At 31.6% G+C, this 22,753-nt stretch overlaps 2 protein-coding genes and 1 long non-coding RNA gene across 4 annotated transcripts; 2 read left to right on the top strand and 1 right to left on the bottom strand.

Moving 5' to 3' along the window:
* Positions 1–189: 189 nt before the first annotated feature.
* On the top strand, positions 190–20,353 carry LOC123699542 (b(0,+)-type amino acid transporter 1-like). 2 transcript variants are annotated; one of them, XM_045646512.1, is made up of 9 exons: positions 190–338; positions 11,183–11,428; positions 11,641–11,910; positions 17,041–17,166; positions 17,467–17,611; positions 17,933–18,160; positions 18,815–18,911; positions 19,139–19,466; positions 20,191–20,353. In XM_045646512.1, exons 2-9 carry the CDS (start codon positions 11,188–11,190, stop codon positions 20,253–20,255), a joined length of 1,500 nt encoding a protein of 499 aa, XP_045502468.1. In that variant the 5' UTR covers positions 190–338; positions 11,183–11,187; the 3' UTR covers positions 20,256–20,353. The 2 variants fall into 2 exon arrangements, with proteins under 2 accessions (XP_045502468.1, XP_045502470.1); XM_045646514.1 differs by lacking the exon at positions 190–338 and having other exon boundaries at positions 11,304–11,438.
* LOC123699547 lies at positions 12,272–14,307 on the top strand. Its single transcript, XM_045646519.1, has 3 exons — positions 12,272–12,810; positions 13,022–13,205; positions 13,731–14,307. Exons 1-3 carry the CDS (start codon positions 12,488–12,490, stop codon positions 13,875–13,877), a joined length of 654 nt encoding a protein of 217 aa, XP_045502475.1. The 5' UTR covers positions 12,272–12,487; the 3' UTR covers positions 13,878–14,307.
* Positions 20,354–21,818: 1,465 nt separating the features above from the next.
* LOC123699553 lies at positions 21,819–22,554 on the bottom strand. Its single transcript, XR_006752533.1, has 2 exons — positions 22,324–22,554; positions 21,819–21,884 (listed from the first exon to the last, which is right to left on the bottom strand). It is a non-coding gene; the product is annotated as an uncharacterized LOC123699553 (long non-coding RNA).
* Between the last annotated feature and the right edge of the window lie 199 nt (positions 22,555–22,753).

Genomic DNA, 22,753 nt, shown 5'->3' on the forward strand with positions numbered 1-22,753 from the left:
GAGTACGAAGCGTGAAATCATCATATCATAAACATTCAATTTACCGCGTAATAACACGATCAATATTTAATTAAACAGGGCAAATGGCTAGTAATACAGTCGATTACGAATGTTATGGCATACATTCACGAGACTATCTTATCGAGAAGTGAAGATATTTAATTAAAAATGAAAACGATAGTAGCACGCGGCCACGATTCACTCACAGTCCTTGAAATCGCATGGCAAGTATAGCACGCGCTAACGCGCAGTATTTGAAAATCGAACGACATTTTTTTTGTTTATGGTTTTAGTTGTTGTGAAAGAGTTTTTGTGTTTGGAACGAAAGTGAAAAAAAAAGTAAGTGCATCATAATTTTTTTTAATCCAAAAATAATGGTAGAGATTTGTGAAAAAAAAATATTGAGATTTTATAACTTTTTAAATGAAGCGAAAGGTTCTCCTAGGGCGAGTTCAGTTTATGAAACTAGATCTTTTCTACATTTGTTTGCCATTGATAGCCGTGTTTATATTCTTGGGGTAATATTTTACTATGGCTTTAAAAAATCTGATAATTTTATCAAAACAAAGCTTCTTTTATCATTTATGTATGACGTTCATATGTTGCGAATTGCTATCGTACGACAATTTTTATTTCATCCCTATGGGGTTCAAACTAAAGTCAAGTGAACGTTTATCACTCACATAATAATATGTTTTTTACGTCTGATAAATAATTGATTCGAAATACAATTTCTGCACTGAAATAAACTGTTTTTATATTAAAGTCTCTATGAAAAATAATGTATCTTTGCTGCCCTACCCATTGAAGTAACCCCAAGGGATAGTTTATTTTATAATCTAGCTAAAAGGTGTATTGATAACAGTATGACCTTTTTTTCTTTTTCATTCAAGATTTACGATTAGTGGTCGCTACCAAAGAGAATACAAATAGGGTGTCGCTACAGGCAATCAGTAAATTGAAAACAAATCAATTAAAGAAATTATTATTTTTTTATATAAAGTACTAGCGGTCCGCCCCGGCTTCGCCCGTGGTACATCAATGTTATAGTGCATTATTGCATTAATAAAAAAACTTACAATCACGCCTATAATCAAAATAAAACCGGCTAAGTACGAGTCGAATTCGCGCACCGAAGGCTCAGAAGTCCGAACAAACCTAGATTTTTTATTAGGTTGTGAATTTTTTTTTAGCTATTTTTCCTTTATCTGTGCTATAAGACCTTGTTTTTTTTAACTAAATTTCAAGACTCTTGTGCCCACGGCAAGTATCCTATCCCTCTGAATCTTTGGATTGCGTTAGTTTATAAATTTGATTTTTTCACAGCTTCAAGAGACCGTAGACTCGAGTACCTACAAATTAAATTTTGGCTTGGTATATCCATGCGTTCTTAGCGAAAAGGTTGTTGACAGATAGACAGGCGGACAACAAAGTGATCCTTTATGGGTTCGTTTTTTCCTTCTGAGGTTCGGAACCCTAAAAGATGTACACCTCTTTACTAAAATTTAACACTCATATCGTGCTCATATCCAATAAACATCAGTACCTACCCATAGTATTAGTCACTCAGTAGGTACTTCATGATACGCACTATGTAAAAGATTACTATAGACACGATATTACGCAGCCATTCAACACTATCAGTTTTATATTTTCCTCTTTAAACAATGAACAAAAATAAACAGACACACACATGTAGGTAAGCTATGAAAATAATATAAATATTACTAAGAACAAAAACGAGATTCTCAAAAAAATTGCAGGAGAAGCAAATTTGCGTCTATAAGCATAAAAAATAGAGTGAAAGATAACGACAATATTACAAAGTTTGATAAAATATCTCAGTGTTCAAATAGCAACAAGTGATAATTATTATTTAATTATGAAATTCCTGTTTTGTTAAGAATTATTATTATCTCAATTGAAATCGGAATTGTAAATTTCAATGGATGAAAGAGATTACATATTTAATTTTTATGGCGTATTTTTATCGTATTCTTTTATATTGTGTCATTTCTTCTTCGGACGTGTTTTTATAAAATTTTATTTATTTTCAATATTTTAATTGTTTTCTTCATAATATTTGAACCTCAGTCTTTTTCCTTAGTTTTTGAGATTTTTTAAATATTCTTCGTACGTCATAGGTGAGCGGTGAGTCGAGTGTTTTATTTTTGATTTCTCTTTTTTTTCGAAAAAAAAAACAAAGAACTAACTACCTAGTTAAATACAATTATTATTTCTTTGTTGGTTCATCACAAGAATAATTTTTTTTGCAAGACATAAAAAAGTGCGCTTCTTCTAAATATAGCATGATTTTTTTAAACATGTAGATAATGTAGAGCCTATAATATTTTGTTATTACATTGCATCCCTTCTACGTGATTTCACGCAATTTTTTAAAAAGCATCTACAAACATGCAGTCATTGTCATAATTTATTGTACCTACTTAAGTAATTGTAAATTATAAAATTTATTGTTTTAGCATCTGCTTGCCTCTATAATGTAAAGACATCGCAATGTTGATGTATTAATTTACTATTTATACGTAAGTTACGGGCAATTTGATCCACGGGCAAATCCAGGCAATATTAATAATAGCCGGTCCTTATTAATAATGCCCAGTTAATCACGTTGCCCGAAAAACGTAATGTAACACATAGATATTTTGTTCTAATACACCATTTTTTTACTTAGATACCTAGGTACTTCTATAAATATGTAAAATAAATGGGGTCTATGAATAATAATAGGCACTCGTTATATTTAACGCAAAGTACCTAGGTAATAAAAATTAGTCAAAATAACGAACTAAATTCTTGTATACGATATGGCCATTAAAATAAATCTTTGTGCTATCGTCGAACGCTTTATTTTGATAATAGATAACAATATTTTACAGCGTTTCATGCGAAAATAAATGATTTAGATATTAAATATTGTATTCAAGGTTTTTTAAATATTTTTTTGTAATTGCTATATTTAGTGTCAATTGCATCATTATATCATACATTGTATGGTCCTAAAACGGTTAAAATATATGAGAAAAAGACTTTAATAAATATTGTACAGCTACAAGACAAGTTAGCCGGAATAAAATAAAAAATATATATTATAAAGAAAGTACCTTCTAGTTTGACAGATTAGACGTTTGATATTGGGCCTTACGACACAAAACATGCATCGTAAAGAAGAATAAGGTCCTTAATAGTGTTGAGTCACTTATGTGTGATAATATGATGTAAGTGGCGGACTAACCAGAGTGAAACAGGTGCAACAATATATTAAACTATATTATGATTATTATTAAATCTCTACTGAATAGATTTCTACTAAGTTTAACTGAAAGAAAAATTTAAGTTAAAAATTCTAGGTGATGCCAATATATCATATTTTATAAATAGAAAAAAAATATTAGTTTATGAGCACTACTAATAATCAACTTTCAATATAAAAATATATATCTGAATACGTCTTTCCGCACCGGGCCTCCGATGGGTTTAGTTCGCCTCTGTTCGTAGGCTATTTATTATAGGCGTATCGTATTTTAAAATCCTTTGACCGAAAGCCTTGATGGGTCGTTACTGGGGTTTATAGGGATTTTTAAACAGGATTTAGAGCCATTGTAGGCTTGGGAATTTAATGAATCAACGATTTGAAGTTACTGGACTAGATGTTAATGCTGTCATGTGTCGATGCCTATTTTTCTTATATGCAGTACATAAATAAATAAATAATATATTATCATAAACATAGAGAAACCTTTCAGAACGAATCTTTAATGAAATCATCACCTACACAGTTATAGACAAAAAAGTAAAAAACAATTAGGTAAAATGTAAATATCTTAATATGGATATTCAAAACTCTAATTAGTTTTTTCTTTACATTCAATATTATATTACATAATTCTAGTGCTTAGAAACCCCGCAAATAGCTCTGACCACGACAAACACACTGCGGTTATAATATGTACACTATATTATGTGGTTATGTTCATTCAATACGGCCGCGGCCGGCCGCGGCAGTCGGAAACCTTTTGTATTCTCATCTATTCACTGCCATTTCTTCCCAGGTCCTTTTTTTGCTTTCAAAAATTATATTTGACCTCCCTTTATAAACAAGTTTTATTATATTCGAACTTCAGAGAGGTGAAGTTTGTGATTAAAACGTTTTCAAAAACATGCATCTCACATTTCATACATAATTTACTAATCACAAATTTAGGTACCTATATTGAATTCTGATAACAATAAAAACATAATTTTATTTGTTATCAATTAGATAGTTACCAATATTAACTCACAACATAAAAATTCTTAAAGGATAGGTATTAGGTACCTATTATGTTCTATCTACGCATGTTACGGCTAATTGTAAACAAAATTACATCAATTAGAAAGTGAAAATTGACAAAGAACGCTTCAATGCTTTTTGTTTCAAAATAAATTACACGTAGAACTGGCCAAAAATATAATGAATTTAAAAATAACAACGAAAATTCCAAATTTAAAAATAAAGTGACAGTTCGAAATTCCGCTCTCCTTACGCTGTCTCTTTTTGGGTTTTGGTTATTGTTTTCAGTGAGAACGTTGACCGACAGATTTAGATAATCATGTAGGTATTTAAGGTTTATTTTAATGTATATTTCACAGTTTATTTCTTGTCTTTTGAGCTTTTGCAAGTGAATTTTATTATCAATATTCGTTTTTGATTGCTTATTAAAATATGTCAAAATTTGCCGCGTTCATGTTTCAATTTCAATTTCAAACTCTTACCTTTTTTTCTTTCGGATTAAGTTACATGACAGTTAAATTCAATTAAAATAAATACACAAAGAAAAAAGAAAAAATTCTCAGAATTGTATAGGATACGCAGCATGCGTCACTTCAAAATTTGCATCATTCGTTAAATATGACAGGTTGAAATTAAATTTCCAAGTACTGCACTTGCATTTATTTAAAAAATAACAATTAATATAATAAGCAAAGAAGCATACTCGGAATTCACTGGTGTCGTGTTCGACAACGTCAGAATCAAACAAAGCTGAGATATGCAGTTGCATACTTTTGCATACCTTATTATAATTAATGTTATACATAATATGTGGAATATACATTGTTATGTGGCTATCTATACCTTCCTATTACAATGTACTCTATGGTGTACAACATAATGTCGATATTAAATTGATATGAAATGCATGGGGTTGGGGCCATGCTTAGGGCCTGCACGGTTTATATTCCTTGAGTCAGTAGCTCGATGATAATAATTATTATAGTCTCGGTACTATAACCATCGACCGCGCAAGGTGTGCGCACTAAGTCATCATTTAATATAATTTAAAATATCTATCTAATTATAATTAATTATGGAGAGTTATTTAAATTCTCCGACATGTAATATGATACATTATCATGTATAGCATAACCTTACTCCTTAGTACTATGTACTAAGCTTGTATATGTATAAGCATGAATGAAGATGACATTTGGGCATTAGATAGTACTTAATTATTATTTTCGAACAGATAAAGGAAATTTTTAGGATGCCTAATAAATTTGTAAATAGTTATTGTACTATGTCTGAAACGACGAGACTGATTTTAGTGGCCAGGTAAACTGGCGGAACGTTTTTAGAAGAATTAGGTAGATATTTCAAAAAAAATGGAAAGCTCTAAATTATTTAAAACGTCATCGGACCTAAAAAAAAGAAATAACTAGGCTATCTACTTAAATTACTTTTTATCAATACTATATAGAAATAAAATATTTTATTTCTTTATTTACTACAATGCCAACTACTATCTGAGATCTCACGTTCCGATTATAAGCTTGTAAGAACGCAATTCGTAAAATTAAAAATACATATTTATAATCACACCAGTTGCCAAGTGCAGGCGCATTGTAAACATAACGCGAGGTCAATCACCTTCTGTATGTGTTTCCAAAACAGAGATTTTTTTGTTAATTCTTACGGTATTGAATTTATTGAGATGAATGTTGATTGATTATTCGGAATTATATGCAAAGCGTTGATGAAAAGTTTTTTTTTACACTTTAATTTCTCACATACAATGTAGTTACGTTAATATAATAATTATATAGTAAGTATATATAGGTATATTATTAAATATTATCATACAAGTGTGTTTTACGTACATAGGATGTTCTGTAATTTTGACATGTAAACAAACATAAACAAAGAACATACCTTATATGTATTATAATCTATGATACACGCAGAATGCAGATAATAAAAGATCTATGTACAGTCTGCCTTTTACATAATATCTACAATGGGTCACTTCCATGCTAGCATAATATTATGTGTTTTATGTTTAATTGTTCATTCACTATCACAAACGATTAAGGTTAGAACTTAGAGCTATTTGTAAAAATATTAATATTTTTTCTCATTAGAATAACCTCCGACCTCCGGACCTCGTCATACTGATAATATTGATAGGCCTATAAATTACAATCCATCTTTACCCTACCCTATCCTATAGTACCACAAATGAATCGCAGGTATTACAGATGCCTAATGCAGGCTATATCATGAAATAACCTCCTTCTTTTTTTGAAGTCGGTTAAAGAGTCAGTTTTATAGCATCGTTCAATATTCAATCTAATTAATTATTATGTCATTTACTATGCTACGGTAGGTACCTATATAGGTATACTTTTAATATTATAAAGCTGAAGAGTTCGTTTGTTTGAACGCGCTAATCTCAGGAACAACTAGTCCGATTTGTAAAATTCTTTCGGTGTTAGATAGCCCATTCATCGAGGGAGGCTATAGGCCTATTATATCATCACGCTAATACCAACAGGAGCGGAGCCACCCGAATAAAACCACGGAGCGCACCTAGTTATAGCTGATAATTTTATTACAAAACCCTAATACATACAACAACAAACAATTGAAAAGTCCCATACATTCTAATATTTTAACATAGTTAGTTTTAATTACATAGCTGTTTTTTCCATGTGAAATCGATCTTTACGACTGGCCTCGCCTGTAAACCATTTTCTAATTGGGTCGCCATTTTGCGAATTGTTTGCTAAGTAATTACATGGCGTATATTACGTTCCTACAGCACAAGCTAATTCCCTTTGAATCTAAAGATGTAAAAAGTAATAGGCCTTCCTCGATAAATGGACTATCTAACACCGAAATAATTTTTCAAATCGGAGCGGTAGTTCATCAGATAAGCTCAAACAAACAAACTCTTCAGCTTTATAATATTAGTATAGATTTAAAGGAGAAATAAATTATACGTTCGCCTTTATTGTGATAATGCTCTTACCACGATATCGCTTCGAAGATGCAATCGTGATTTTTTATTTAGCAAATCAAGTACATTTCTTAAGCTGTAGTGTTTACAGTATACAAACGTTCGTAATGCCTATTGACCTGATTTATTTAAGAAATACATTTAATACTATTACGAATTACGATATTATTGTAACTCTGAAACACGTTCGCATGAGTAAGCATTTCTAAATATTGTTGACATTATTTTCAATAAGGTTTTTTAATTAATTTGATAATATTATCAGACAGGTCATAATTAAGATAAAATATGACCAGACACTATGAAAATAACCTAGATATGGATACTTAGCACATATTAATAAGTATTTAGAGTTATTTTAATATATAGGCTTATTTTCCTTCCGGGCTGTACATTTTGGTATTATTTTATCTGTGGCAGAAGGTACATAAACTGCACAGGTGTTTACGCAAAGACATGACCACTCGATTGAATTACTAAATTAATCTGTTGAATTAATGCAAATTGCAATCTCTACTCCTTGACTCAAATACTCAACTTTTGGACCAAAAATAATTCTGTAATTCTAAGTAAAGGACAAGATTGATTGCGTCTTTAATTACCTTACGAATTTTTTAAAAGAAAATATTCCAATTTCCACATTAACTACTGTCCACGAACTCTACAATTTAAACATGTATATAAATAGTACATATATCGTTATTAAGCCAATGAATAAAGCTCTTTAGGAAACAATTCTAAGCCCCATCAAATATTTACAGTTTCTGTAAATAATATAATATGTACTTACTGCTGTTATCAGTCAATGACTTTAAAGTATGGATAATGGATTACGGATGGCGGATGGGCAACGAACAAATATAAGTTAAAATATATTTATAAAACAATCAAAATCGAGTTTATTGCAAGCGCTAAAATAATAAAAAAGACGTAAAACATATCGCTTACAGCTATTCCTCTCGTAAGTATTACGTACATACTACATAGTACCCAAAGACTAACAAAGAATAAATGTTAAAAATATACCTATTTACGCCCACGAATCTCAATATCCATTAAATTAGAAATGAACACACGTCTTAATAATATCTAATATACCTATATTATAAAGGCGAAAGTTTGTAAGGATGTATGGATGTATGGATGTATGGATGTTTGTTACTCTTTCACGTAAAAACTACTGAACCGATTACAATGAAATTTAGCACACATATAGAGGGTAACTTGGATTAACACATAGGATAGTTTTTATCCCGGAAATCCCACGGGAACGGGAACTATGCGGGTTTTCCTTTGCAAACGCGGGCGAAGCCGCGGGCGGAAATCTAGTATTATATACACAGATTATATACTTTTATCAACGTATATAGTACTTAGGTATATTTTGTTGACTTTTCTAGTGTGATCGTGACCTAAATCACGAGAGAGCTAAAAATCGGACTCTACATTCATTCTAATAATAACATACTAGTTTGCTTGTACTTATTTCTTATTTTGTATTAAATAAAAGTTCGTCAAAACACACACAGTTGTGAGTTATCATGTAATTATCTATAATACTTAGATAATGACTGTATTAAACATATTTCCACTTTATCACTTTACGCGAAGTTTAGGTTTGACCCATACCTAAAAAAAAAGTAAAATTATTGCTTAAAAAAGAAAGTAAGAAAAGTATGCACTACCTATTTGAAATTTTGGATAATAATAGAGACGACATTTAATTATACCGGAAAATTAATTTAGGTCCTAGAAGAAGGAATTGTGATTTTTCACGCGGTTTTTGAAACGAAAACGATGTGGACAGAGGTCTACTTTAATACCTAAGTGTAAAACATAGTTTATATCGTATATATGAATTGTATAAAACAATATTTAAGAAATTTAAGTTTTTGTTAAAAGCCTCTACAAAAGATAATACGGTGTAAGTTGTAACACCCGGTTACAGCCCTTGTCCTCAGCTAAAGATTAATAGGTCATTTTATTATGTTAAGATCATGAGTTATAATGATCATTATTACATAAATATTAACTAGTTCTGTCTAGAAAGGAGGGATTAGAAATGAAAATATACAAATGATGAATAGTATGTACCTACTGTAGGAAAATGCCGATTTAGATAAAATAAGGCATTTAAATAGGGAGGATTTCGTATGGATTACGTACCTATAAAGCTTGTTGGTTTAATAACTAAATAAATTTTGGAATATTTAGAAAAACAAAATATCTTTTTGTGTATGTACGTACTATTTACTATTTGTGAAATAATCGCAACATGAATCAACACAAATATTTTTTTATCAACCCTTAAACACGCCCCTTCAATCAGCATTTATTTCGACATCATCGAATAATTTAAAACTGATTAGTTACTGTGTTAGATAGCTGATGTTGCCATGCCATGATATCTCTATATCTTAGTCTATATCAAGATATCAAGATATTAAATCTATTAATTAGCAACCCTACAATGTTACAGTCGCCAAGATGTGATAGGTACCTTATCAAAAATCAATAGGATTACTGTATCGATTACAACACCGTTTAAATCGATATTGCAATTCTGTATTGCCACTTATTGACTTGTTTAAATATTACAATATAATATTCCATCAAAGATTGTTTAAGTACTTACGTATAGCTGGGCAAATAAGCCTTGTAATTAAATTTGAAATGTGTTAAACACGATTAAATTTTGACTACTTACTATTCTCAGGACTGCCACAGAATAATAACTATACGTAATACGTAGTTACTATCGTTAGTACTGCCTCTATTTTTTCTAAAACCCCACAATCTAATCTAAATTTCCGGATTTACAATATTCAATATCAGTTAATTAATTATACTTAGGTAACTAGAAGTTGTTTTTTTTATCTGATTGATTCGATGAACTAATTTTCTAAGTCTAGACAAGATCTGATCAAGATATCTACTGTCACTACAAATTAATTTTCGAAAGAGTGTAGGAAAATTCTGTATTATTTATTACCTATATGAATAGGCAGAATAAGTTTATGTTATATGTTTATTCCTTTTCCACCAAAATCTATAAAATTCAAAATTGAAATAAATATGCCAAGGTGAACATAGTGATGTCTAGAATGTTCCAAATTATTCGTCCCAAATGATTCTTGATTACCAAATGCCGCTTTTCGGCTGCTTCCTCTTTAATTCAGCAAAATGACCCCATATACTTATATGCCCATATCGACTTCCTCTTAACCTACCTACACGAATAATTATTATTGTTTTGTGACCCTAAACCACTCAGAGTATCGGAGATAGACAAGTTTCGTTTAAAAAAAACTTAGTGTTTTTTCCGAAAGGCCATAACAATCCAAAATTAAATATCGTTACATTTTCAGTTATTTATTAGTAAACAAAATCGGTACAAGACATAAAATACTCAACATGCAATTTTCACCAAGGCCTCTGGCACTGGCAATAATTGCACGGTAGGTAGGTACTGTGAATCCAATATGCCTGAGTAAAAAGATTTTGAAATTTATTATATTGAGTGTACCTACCTACGTGAATGCCACCATTATTTAATCGTAATCACAATTGATAAGACGTCTCTACAAGTTCATTCACTGGATAATTCGATTATGATTTACGTTGACCTTCGTCGTAATAGCGTGTAGCCGGGACTGTCTAATAAAATTAAATTTCCAATTGATAGATATTATTTCAGAGTAGGGTTACTAGATTTTAAGACGTGTGACATATTTTCTTAGATTACAAAATAAAACATATTTTATAAATACCTATAAAATTAAATTCAACAAAAATATAATTAATTTTTAATTAACTATGTTATGGAATTCCATATTTCGCACATTAGTATTAGTTAATAGTTATATTAATTTGTATTGTTACAGAAAAAATGGCTACACAAGAAAAATCGCTCGAAAAGGCTGAAAAAGACGAAAATGGTTTGTCTAGTAGTCACGGAAGTGAAGTCAAGTTGAAGCGGGAATTAGGATTATTTTCAGCTGTTAACCTAATACTCGGGGTTATGATAGGGTCTGGAATATTTGTATCTCCGGCATCCGCATTAAAGTACTCAGGATCTGTTGCCGTGTGTCTGATAATATGGACCGTGTCTGGCGTTATATCATTATTAGGTGGGTGTAGGTAAGACGCCTATTTATGTTATTAACATAGCCTTATCTTTGTATCAATTATTACATGACTTTACAGTTTACTTTTGTAACAGAAGTCTATTATTTTATACTACATCCTGTGAGTGACACGTAATTGAATAGTGTTAGTGTAGAAGGCACTTTATCATTTACATTAATTACCTAAATAAACAATAAAACATGACAAATTTCAGGTGCACTCTCCTTTGCGGAGCTTGGAACAGTTTTAGGCGAGTCTGGTGCAGAATATGCCTACTTTAGAGAAGCTTTCGGTAAAATGCATAAGTTCTGGGGACCGCTACCTTCCTTCATATGTGCATGGATTTATGTCGTTATTTTGCGACCTGCTGAAGTTGCTATTATTGTTATGACATTCGCTGAATATGCGATACAACCTTTTACCAGAGAATTAGAAACAGACTATAAAATGATGGCTATAAAACTGGGTTCTCTATCGGCTCTTTGTAAGTATTTAGATTAATTATTTTCCCTTGATCAAAATTTGGTGTCCTATATACTGTGCTATATACTGTTTAATAAATGTGTCTGTTATAATTTACTATTGTGATGATCACAGTGATAATACATTTTTGGTTAATCTAATTTATATTATTTTAAAGTTGGCGGCAATATACGTGTGCTAATATTGCCATTAAAAAAACGACATATTAATCAAAACATAAGACGGGTGCGAGATGTTGCAACATTATAAGTATTTTATATAAGATTGCGACTGAAGGACTTGTATCCATGGTTATGAATAAATTATTTAAAAAAATACTAGTTGTCTATGCGCGGTATCCGGCGGCTGACGCCATCTGTCAATGTCGAAATTTAAATTTTCAAATTCGCTCGAACGGTTTGTAAAGACGCGTTGTTTATTTTATTAAGATTGTGATAATAAATTCAATTTTAATGTTCTATGCAACGACAACATAATAAAATAATATAAGTATACGGTTACGAGAAAACAAGTGTTCACAGTGTCACTAGAAAAAAGTTTTACAACAAAGTTTATATCGTTTAATAACTTAAAATACAATGGCTAACAAACTCAATACTGATACTAAAGATGGTTTATCGAAAGAAATGAAGAGAATTCAGCAACGATGCATTGACACACGGAATATAATTGAAAACACACTAGAAGTTTCTTTACATCAAGATAACGTAGCGAATAGTGCTTTGTCTTACGTCGTAGGCCTCCGAAATGAAATCCTTAACTCCAATATAGTGATAAATACAGACGACAATTTAATTACCGGTCAGTTTTTAGCAGAAATGAAAACAAAAACGGAACAGATAGATGAACTGATTGCGTTTACTAAGGGAAATATCTTCGATACAGATCGAGAGATTGAAAGGTATGGTAATTAGTGTTTAAAATATGTAGAATATAATAAGATTAATGCAAAGTCTAAATAAAAAAGCTGTAAGTAGTGTTTGTTTCTAAACTGCTTGTGAAAACCATGAAATGAATGAAAAAAGTGCTGTGATAATTTTAAACTATACTATTTTTTCCAAAATCATGAAACTTATGTTTTTAACAATAAATTTTTGTTTAAACCTTCTCAGATTACAAAACATAACAAAAATAGCGAAAGAAGCTCTCTCCAGGCCAAGAGTGGTCCATCGAGATGTGCGTTTGGAGCATTTGCAGAAAGCAAAACAAACATTTCAAGTGTTGAAGAATGAACTGCAAGGTCTCATACAGTCTTTACATCCACAATTAAGTGATGACATAGTGGATGTTATGGGGGTAAGTAAATAGTATTTATAGATATAACTTATACTAATATTATAAAGCTGAAGAGCATGTTTGTTTGAATGTGCTAATCTTACAAACTACTGGTCCGATTTAAAAATTCTTTCGGTGTTAGATAGCCAATTCATCGAGGAAGGCTATTATTGTATATTTGCATGTTATTATATATTAGGCTACATATTATCATCACACTTAGACCAACAGGAGCAAGCCACGCAGGTGAAACCGCGGAGGGCAGCTAGTAATTGTTATAAAGTACAACTCAAGATGGAGTAATGAGGTTATTAGCTTTCTTCTATATTAATGTGATTGAGATGAAAGATTTGATTGTTTGTTTTCAACTATTTATTATAAGGTTTAATTTATTATTTAACAAATAAAAACTACTGAACACATTTCAAAAATACTTTCACTTTAACCCTGAGGCTGTTTTGTTTTTATCCCCAGTCTGTTCATTCACATAACATTATACAGTGTATTCAACTTGTTTTATTCTTAAAATGCTATTTTTATTTTCAGCAACTCATGCAGGAGAAATTAAATGAGGAATCCAATGGATATATTGAAATTACAAATGAAAATTATAAGGTAGTTGAACTGTTGAGTGACATGAACATAGTCACAGCAAATCCCTATAATAATATGGAAGTGAAACTCGCTTACTAATATTTTAAAACATTTGTAGTTAACTCAGTCACCCTTAAATCTTTATGTTAAACTAGCTTTTCGCCTGCGGCTTCGCCCGCATTGTCTAAACCTTAACAAATCATATACTTATTCCTTCCTCAAGAACTACTCTATCTCTTAAAAAAAACTTCATCAAAATCTGTTTTAAGCATACATAGGGATGTAGGGACAGAGAAAGTGACTATGTTTTAATAGTATGAAGTGATGTTGCCAGCAAATAAAATCATTGTGGAAACCATTAGAAATAAATATTATGTTGTACAGATTAGCTACATCAGCATTAATTTTGTGAGTTGTTAAGTGAATTAAAAGCTTTAAAATACATTGATATCCGTTTTGTAAGACTATTTAATTAGGAGGTTATTTGTAAATCAATATTAAGTAATTTTAATAAAAACTAAGTAAGATACTCGGTTATTTTATTTATTTTAATTTCCTATTCTTTATATTAACTACCTATTTCATTTGTTTTTAAATAACTTTAATTTTTTTTTCTAAGTACATATTTATAATAACTGATTAAAGTATATTATTTTATATAAAATATGCCTAATATTATTGTCCCGTTAAAATTGGTGTTATCCATCCAAACTCATCAGACTAAAATTATTCTAAATACATATGTATAGAAAATTTATATGATCTCATAGATAATTATTTTGATGTTAGTTTATAATTAATTATACAGGGTGTCCCAAAAAGTAGTGATGAACGGAAGCTGGGAGGTTAAGGACCTAGAGGGCTATACGAATCACCCCCATGTATGTTATGCGATTTTTCGTATTTTCGGAGTTATGACGTTTTTTTTCAATTTTTCACCTATCGCCGAGTACGATGATATTTTCACTCATGGTGACGTCAATTATTGCGCTAAATGCTTGATTTTTTATTGTTTGCTAAGCTGAAAGATAGGCCAATTCAGTATGTATATAACCATGGTATGCAGTAAGAGCAGTTTTTTCAGAACTTATGGCCCTTAAACGACGTAAGGCGAACACAAATTTGTTGATACGCGAACATAAATGATTTATATAACTAAGTTTAAGAACAAATAATAAAATCGCCAACAATATTTTATACAAAAATAATTTATTTTACCAAAGCAACACATTCAAATAATAGTGAAGCATTTTGCTAGAGAAATAGAGTTCCATTCTTCTAAGAAAACGTCGTACAGCTACCTTAAATTTCGACACTGTGTATTTGAAACCTTTTTCTTTACTTCGAACCACATATTCTCTATTGGGTTTAGGTCAGGGCTGTTAGCTGGCCAGTCCAAAACAGAAACTGACTGCGCTGTTAGAAATTCATTTACAGTATGTGCAGTGTGCTTGGGATCATTGTCATGCTGGAATGTCCAAATAACCGGTAGAACTTCTTCAGCATAAGGTAACGTTGTTTCTTCCAGTATATTTTTGTATTGGAATTGATTCATGTTACCTTCTATCAACTTTACAGGTCCAACACCATGTCCAGAAAAGCACCCCCAAATTTTCACATTTCCACCACCGTGCTTTAATGTAACTTTCGTGTACTTAGGGTTGAATTCTGTATTCGGAGGACGTCGAACATTCGAACATCTCGTTTTTCATCGGAACATACTCTGTTTATTTTCGTTTAGTCAGAGAAAAGTACATTTTTCCACTGTCGCACAGTCCAGTTTTCATATTTCAAATCTAAGCCGGGCTTGCCTGTGACAAAGTTTCAACAAGAAAAGTACCCACTTTTCTTGCTATCCGACCATGCAATTTTTCTTCTGCCAAACGTCTTCGAATAGTGCGTGCTGAGATTGCTGAAGGGTTATTTTCCACGAAATATTCTTTTCTCAGCTCATTGAACCCTTTAAAAGGATTTTGTTTCGCCATACGGACGATGTTTCGGTCATCTAGAGGAGTTGTTTTTCTGTCTTGGCATACGTGGGACATCTGAAGTTGTTTGATTCGTATCAAAATGCCTTATGGCGTGGATCACCATAGTTTTTGAACATTGCAGATGGTCAGCTATCTTTTTATAAGACCAATTCTTCCCGCGAAGTTTTATTATAACTTCCCTAGTAGATTTATCACAACTTTTATTTTTTTAATAACAAGTAATACTTTTAATCTTTTGCAACACTTAATGGCGCCAAAATTATACAAACAGCAACAACCACAAATCGAGTCGAGTGTTCTCTATTCCAATTTGAATAAAAGTATAAACTATTTAGCGTTCTTAATAATTATGTGACCAGCCAGTAAATACCTAGGAATACACAGTAGGAATACTTTGTTTAGAAGTAGTGTAAACAGTTTGTCTATTAATTTTTAGGCTAATCACGTGTATTAATGAATACAGTGATTTGTTGGAAAAGTATTTCTATATCGAGAAAAATAAAAATAATTACATGAAATTAGTTATGCATCTTAGTCTGAAAAAATCTTCCCTTTGTATCAGCGTTCTTAATTATATGACCACCACTGTATATACATCAAAATATAATGTTCTTAGTGTTCGAAAATCTTATATTTACAAGTGCATCCGCAGAAAACATCGCATGATAGATCTTTCTAATATAGAGGTAAAAAGACTCAATCGGCTACCTATCCCCTCAACCTCATCCAAATTCGCTCAACATCAATATGAATTCTTAGCAACAAAATTGTATAATTTGTTAAATAATAAATACAACGTTAGGGTTATAAATCATAATTAAATTAAACGAGTTGTGAAAGATTGGCTAAAAGATATGGATTACGAAGAAACAGAAAAATTAAAGATGGTAAATCACTAGGACGTATTCACCCACCCACCCACATGTCATACGTAGGTACTAACTTACTCTACGTCTATTTTTACTGTTTAAACATAAAACTGTGAGTTTGCAGAAACATATATATAATATAGATATAAAGACTGGAAAGAAACTGGCCTTCGAAACACAGTTTACCACTAGTTCGAAGGTCAGGGTCTGAACATAATGCTGTACCTGTTTCTTGAAAAATAAATTTTTATTAGGTATTTATTATTTAATTCATATAAACTATATATATACTAAGTAAATATCTCAAAGGGAACTTGAGAAATTAAACTCATATTATGTCCAGGTGACTACACTGACTTTTTGTAAAGGTGACATAAAAAATAAATTTTAATTTTGTTGCAGTTATTATGACTTATATAAATATAACAAGTGTGAAGCTGTTTGTAAGAGTACAAAATATATTTGGTGTGTGCAAAATATTTGCCTGTCTTGTTGTTATTGGAGGAGGAATTTATGTGATAGCAAAGGGTAAGAATATTAGTATTATTAATTAAAAATTAAGTAGAAGAATATTAATAAAATTGAATAGAATTTTTTTAGATTCTTTAAAAAGTACTGAAAGTACTAGTATAGTTTTATATTATATCCGTGCTGTAACAGTGTACAGTTAACAGTAATTAGATTTTTGGTACTTACTTAAAAACGTGAAAATGCATATACTTGCAGTTGCACAAATTTATATTTTTCTGGTTTTTACCAGTTAATGTTCAAGGCTTCAAGCACAAGGAGTTTATGATAAAAATGTATATAAATCGTTTTTTTGTACAGGCAACACAGACCATTTGGAGAAAGGATTTGAGGGTAGCCAAATAAGCGCGGGAGGATTGTCGCTCGCTTTGTACTCTGGTCTATGGGCGTACGATGGATGGAGCAGTGTTACAGTTGTTACTGAAGAAATTATTAATCCTGCAGTGTAAGTGTTTGCTCATGTTTTTGAAGCAATAATGTATTTCAACCTAAATCAATTTATTATTCTGTGTGGCTTCTATCCCATATAGAGACAGAAATACTTTCAGTGAAGAAAATACATTTTCAAGAAGACTGTTTTGCAATTTATTGTAATTGTATAAGAAAATTATTAGCTCGGAGCAGCGGATGGCGCTTTATAATGAAAAATTTTTTAGCCATAGACAATAGCAGTAACAACGATTGCATGTTACATAAATTAATAACGACACCATAATATTAAAAGTTAAGTGAAACCGAATGTCTATTTTGTATTTTTTCTTTTCAGCAACGTGCCGCTCAGCATATCAATAGCGGTGCCCCTCATAACCGCGCTCTACGTATTCATGAACGTCGCGTACATGTCAGTGCTAAGCTTCGACGAGATGACGTCAGTGCCCGCGGTCGCTGTCACGTTCGGGGATAGAGTGCTCGGGCCGGCTAGCTTCTTGATACCACTCGGTGTTGCGATCGCGACGTTCGGGTGCGCTATGAGCGTGCAGTTTGGTGTCACCAGGTATTTTATGTTTTTGTACGGACTTGTACCCACATCATTTTTTTTTTTCGACACTATATATTATGATCATACAGATATTATGTCTATTGTCTCAAATCTAGACTAGTAATTATTATTAGCCTTTGATCAAACTTTTGATGGCATGTATATATTATACTAGCTTTCTACCCGCGGCATCGCCCGCGCAGTCAAAGAAAAACCCGCATAGTTCCCGTTCCCGTGGGATTTCTGCGATAAAACCTATCCTATGTCCTTTCTCGTATATCAAAATATCTCTATACCAAATTTCATGCAAATTGATTCAGTAGTTAAGGCGTGATTGCGTAACAGACAGACAGACAGAGTTACTTTCGCATTTATACCTAATATTAGTATGGATATGGTAGGTTTCTTCCATTTTTTTTTTGAGACTAGGAATTATAGAGGATTTATATATTTTTTAATCAGTGACATGATCTTGTATGTATTATAAAAATTAAACTACATTAGCCACATATGGTCTTAATTATTTTTCGGAGTATTACGTGCGCCTGTTCGCTTATTTAATATTCTGAAAATGCCTGGAAACACATTTTAAATTGTGTAAAAATTACTGTATAACCTTTTTTTGTAAACCTTTACGAATTTATCCACTAATACTGTTTATTGTTTTAGAGTATGTTACACTGCTGCCCGTGGAGGACACATGCTTGAAGTATTCTCATTTGTTAACGTAAAGAGACTGACACCAGCACCAGCTGTTGCTTTACAGGTATGTTCATTACAACTACAAGGATAATTGAATATTTAATGCTTTTGCCAAACAATAAAAATAATATCTGAGTGTTGCACTCTAGTTTCACCTGAAAAAAGAGTTTTAGTTTTTGTGTCTTAATTCATAAGGCATGTAAGATACCTCATTCGTCTCCTAAAAACAATATTTCTATTTCCTATACAAAAAATATACTACATTTGTTAATGCATTATTTTTTATTTCAGGCAGTAATAACATGCATATTTATTCTCGTCGGCAACATTGCGACGCTCATAGAATTCGCCAGTTGGTTCCTCTGGTTCTTCTACGGGCTGGCGATGGTTGCTTTATTAGTGTTAAGAAGAACTCAGCCATATGCTGATAAACCACGGCCATATAGAGTGCCCACACCAGTGCCTTGTTTTGTGTTGCTGATAGCAATATTCCTGTCAGTATTGCCAATTGTACACGACCCGTCAGTTAAATATTTAATGGCTATCGGATTTATTGTATTGGGTGTTGCAGTGTACACTCTGTTTGTGTATTATAAGAAAACTCCTACGTATTTATTACGTAAGTATTTTTAATAACTATATAACCTGATATTTTAGCTCAAACAGATAAAACAAATATTATTATTAGAAAGCTTGTAAATTGTCTAGATACTTCTATACTCATGAGAGTTTGCTATCTTTCGGACTTCTTATCAGATTGGAAAATTATTTTGTTTGTAAATATTGTACCAGGGGCGTAGCTACCGCCGTATCAGCCGTATCAATTATACGGGGCCCCCATGCCAAGGGGGCCCCCAACGTGCGTAAGCAAAAATTACATACTAAAAACTTCCCAAAGTTTTTCTTCAGAAATGACAAAATTCAAAAAAAACAACTTTCTGGCCTCCTGTGTGTATATTTAATTTGAATTGTTTGTAAAAAATTTGGAATAAGTGACAGATAGATAATTATGATGAATAATTTATATTTCTTTTAATTTTATGCCAATATTTTTTTTTTCTTTTGTGAGAAATCTTTACCCTTCCTAAGGGCCCCCAAACAAATTTTTATACGGGGCCCCGCCAAGGCACGCTACGCTTCTGTATTGTACCATTTCGTTTAGATATCAACAAGATGAGCCACTAGTATTAACCAACGTTCCCGTTACAACGTTAGTTTTTAATACCCTAAATGACCATTTGTCCCATTATACATTCTGGATTGTTACCCCAATGCCCAGGAACGTCATCGACAGTTTTGTAGAAAATAATCGTTTTATATTTTATAATAAATTACCTTTTCAGGAAAATTTACATTCCTTGTACAAGTGCTCTTCGAAAGTGTGCCGCCTAGCAATCGTGAAGACTGATTTTGTTATAGAAATCAATTTTATTATGATGTACATAATATTGTATTGTGATAACAACTATTTTAATGGAACAAATAAAATATATTTTTTTAGCTCAATAATGCGTTTTACTTTTTTTCTTGTCTGTACTCATGTGGTCTTTAGTAAAAGATACGAGTTTATTATTTGTATTTCAAACAACTCATAAAATGGTCTAATTTATATATAGCAATTAATAAACGTATTGATCGTGGAATCTTGATTTGTTTTATTTACCTACCAATATTCATAAGAAACCACAGCAGCTCAAGTTCTATTTGAAGGAATTTGCTACGGATCCCGCCCTTGTCAACTCTGGCTCTTCAGTCTCATTTCCCTAGCCCTAGCTTCCAAAATATCTTTCAACAAATTGTCATAAAACAAAATTCTACTCTATATTTTAGAATAAAAATGAATCGCTAAAAGTGTTATATTATATTATATTGTATTGGTAAGCGCAAAACTCCAAAACAGCTGAACCGAATTTCGATAATTCTTTTTTATTATACATATTCCCGAAGCACGAATATAGTTCCTATGGAGAGAAAACGTAAACATGTAGGTACGACGGGCGAGTCCGGGGCGTACCGCTAGTTATCTACAATCTTAGCGATTTAATGGTAGGATGTTGTTTCTCATTGCGAAATAAATACAAACAAACGCTTTCGTATTCATAATATTAATTATTAAGCAAAAAATATAAGTACATAATATTATACAGGGTTAATTGTAAAACACCAGCAACCTCGCAGGACAAGATAGCTAACATCTTATGTAACAACATTTGTTCTACGACTTTTGATAATTAATTGTTAGATTTTATTTTCATACAAAAATAAATATTCATTTAATTTTCCGTCTGAATATTATAAACTCTACGCGTATCCCAAAAATTACGTAAACAAGAAGCGAACGAGAGGGGGAAGAAGCGTGCGCGGGCGTCGCGTTAATGAATAGAACATAGACTTACAAAATAGGAGAGTACAATAAAAGCTTAAAAAAATCATTTAAAAATAATTTATTGCGTTATGCCAATAGTCGTAGAACAATAATTAATGTTGTTACTTATTATGTTAGCTATCTTGTCCTGCGAGGTTGCTGGTGTTTTACAACTAACCCCGTATACAGTGCGACACAAAAGAGATGACAAAAAATGAGGGCGCCACCGTCGCTCATATAGCAACACTGATACTGCGACGCAAGTAATCTTGATACTATAGAATAAAAATCAAAAAAATAAAAAGTAATAAATACCGCGATTTAAAGTTGTTTCATTCATCATCGTGTAAATTTAAGACAAAAATACATTAGTATTTTAAATGCCCTACCTAGGTCAAATTTTACTTAAATGTATTTGGAATTAGTTTATAGAAATCGGTCAAGCCATTTAGACTGCAGAGGCGCACATAGAATCAAACATACGAACAAACAAACATACATACATACAGCTCAAACCTAAGGCTCAAACACATTACGCTCCTTCTGGGTCCGTCAAGTAAAAAAAAATAAGGTGATTTGAAAACTACATATTTTTATTTATTTTTAGTAGATATTCTCCTTCATTTTTACTCCCTTGCTCCACTATCCTGCGTACTGTGCTTTCAGAAACCCCTATAACAAACGAATTAAGATGAATAAAATCAAATAGTACATTTAACATATTTATTTAGTAGCTTAAAACTATTTTTTTTTATGTCGGAGGCCAAGACTCACTTTGGATCCCTGCGTCCACTCTAGTAAGTAGCAAGTAAGGATTCATAGATAGCTAAGGATATAAGTAATAAGGATATAAGTAATAAGGATATAAGTAAGGATTCATAGGTATGAAAATAGTTATCACTATACTATTTAAGGCTGGTTGGATTGGATATAACTTCTTGACTCAAATTGTGCTGGTCGCACTATAAAAACTAGTTTTTGTTTACATACAAATAACCTCAAATTAAATTTCAAAAACGTTATAATCGCCATAGATACGTACATTAAACACTCGTCACTAATGGAATATACTATTTTACGTAGTACTGAGCAAAAATAAATGGAATCTCACCGGTATAATCTGCTGTACGTCTGTAAACGTTTTCCAAATATTTTTCTCGTTTTTCAGCTTGAAATTATGAGAAACACCGAATGAAAACTTTATATATGGCATCACGGACACCGCTACGTTTAACCTTTTTCATGATTTCTCCTTTTTTGAGTAAATTTCTTGTTTAAAATAACAATTTTATCTCAACTTCACCAAATAAACAACAAATTTTTATTCAACTTGACAGCTGCATTGATATTTCAGGGTTGCCAGATAATGAAAAAAAAATTAGTTCCAAATTAATTAATTTCATCTCTTTTATGTCGCACTGTACGTGAATGTGGAGCGTGTTACTATTTCCTTGCTACAAATAATAATTTGAATTGTGCGTGATTCAACGTGGATTCAACACAGTGATTCAAAATGATATCAACCATAGACTATACTTATA

Source organism: Colias croceus, chromosome 18 (genome assembly GCF_905220415.1).
Source record: "Colias croceus chromosome 18, ilColCroc2.1".
Classification (NCBI taxonomy): domain Eukaryota; kingdom Metazoa; phylum Arthropoda; class Insecta; order Lepidoptera; family Pieridae; genus Colias; species Colias croceus.

Coding starts and splice junctions, on each gene's coding strand:
- LOC123699542 (XM_045646512.1), top strand. CDS start 11,188: ATGGCTACACAAGAAAAATCGCTCGAAAAGGCTGAAAAAGACGAAAAT. Junction 17,167..17,466: donor AATTTATGTGATAGCAAAGG/GTAAGAATATTA, acceptor TTTTTTGTACAG/GCAACACAGACCATTTGGAG. Junction 18,912..19,138: donor CACCAGCTGTTGCTTTACAG/GTATGTTCATTA, acceptor TTTTTATTTCAG/GCAGTAATAACATGCATATT.
- LOC123699547 (XM_045646519.1), top strand. CDS start 12,488: ATGGCTAACAAACTCAATACTGATACTAAAGATGGTTTATCGAAAGAA. Junction 12,811..13,021: donor ACAGATCGAGAGATTGAAAG/GTATGGTAATTA, acceptor AAACCTTCTCAG/ATTACAAAACATAACAAAAA. Junction 13,206..13,730: donor ACATAGTGGATGTTATGGGG/GTAAGTAAATAG, acceptor TTTTATTTTCAG/CAACTCATGCAGGAGAAATT.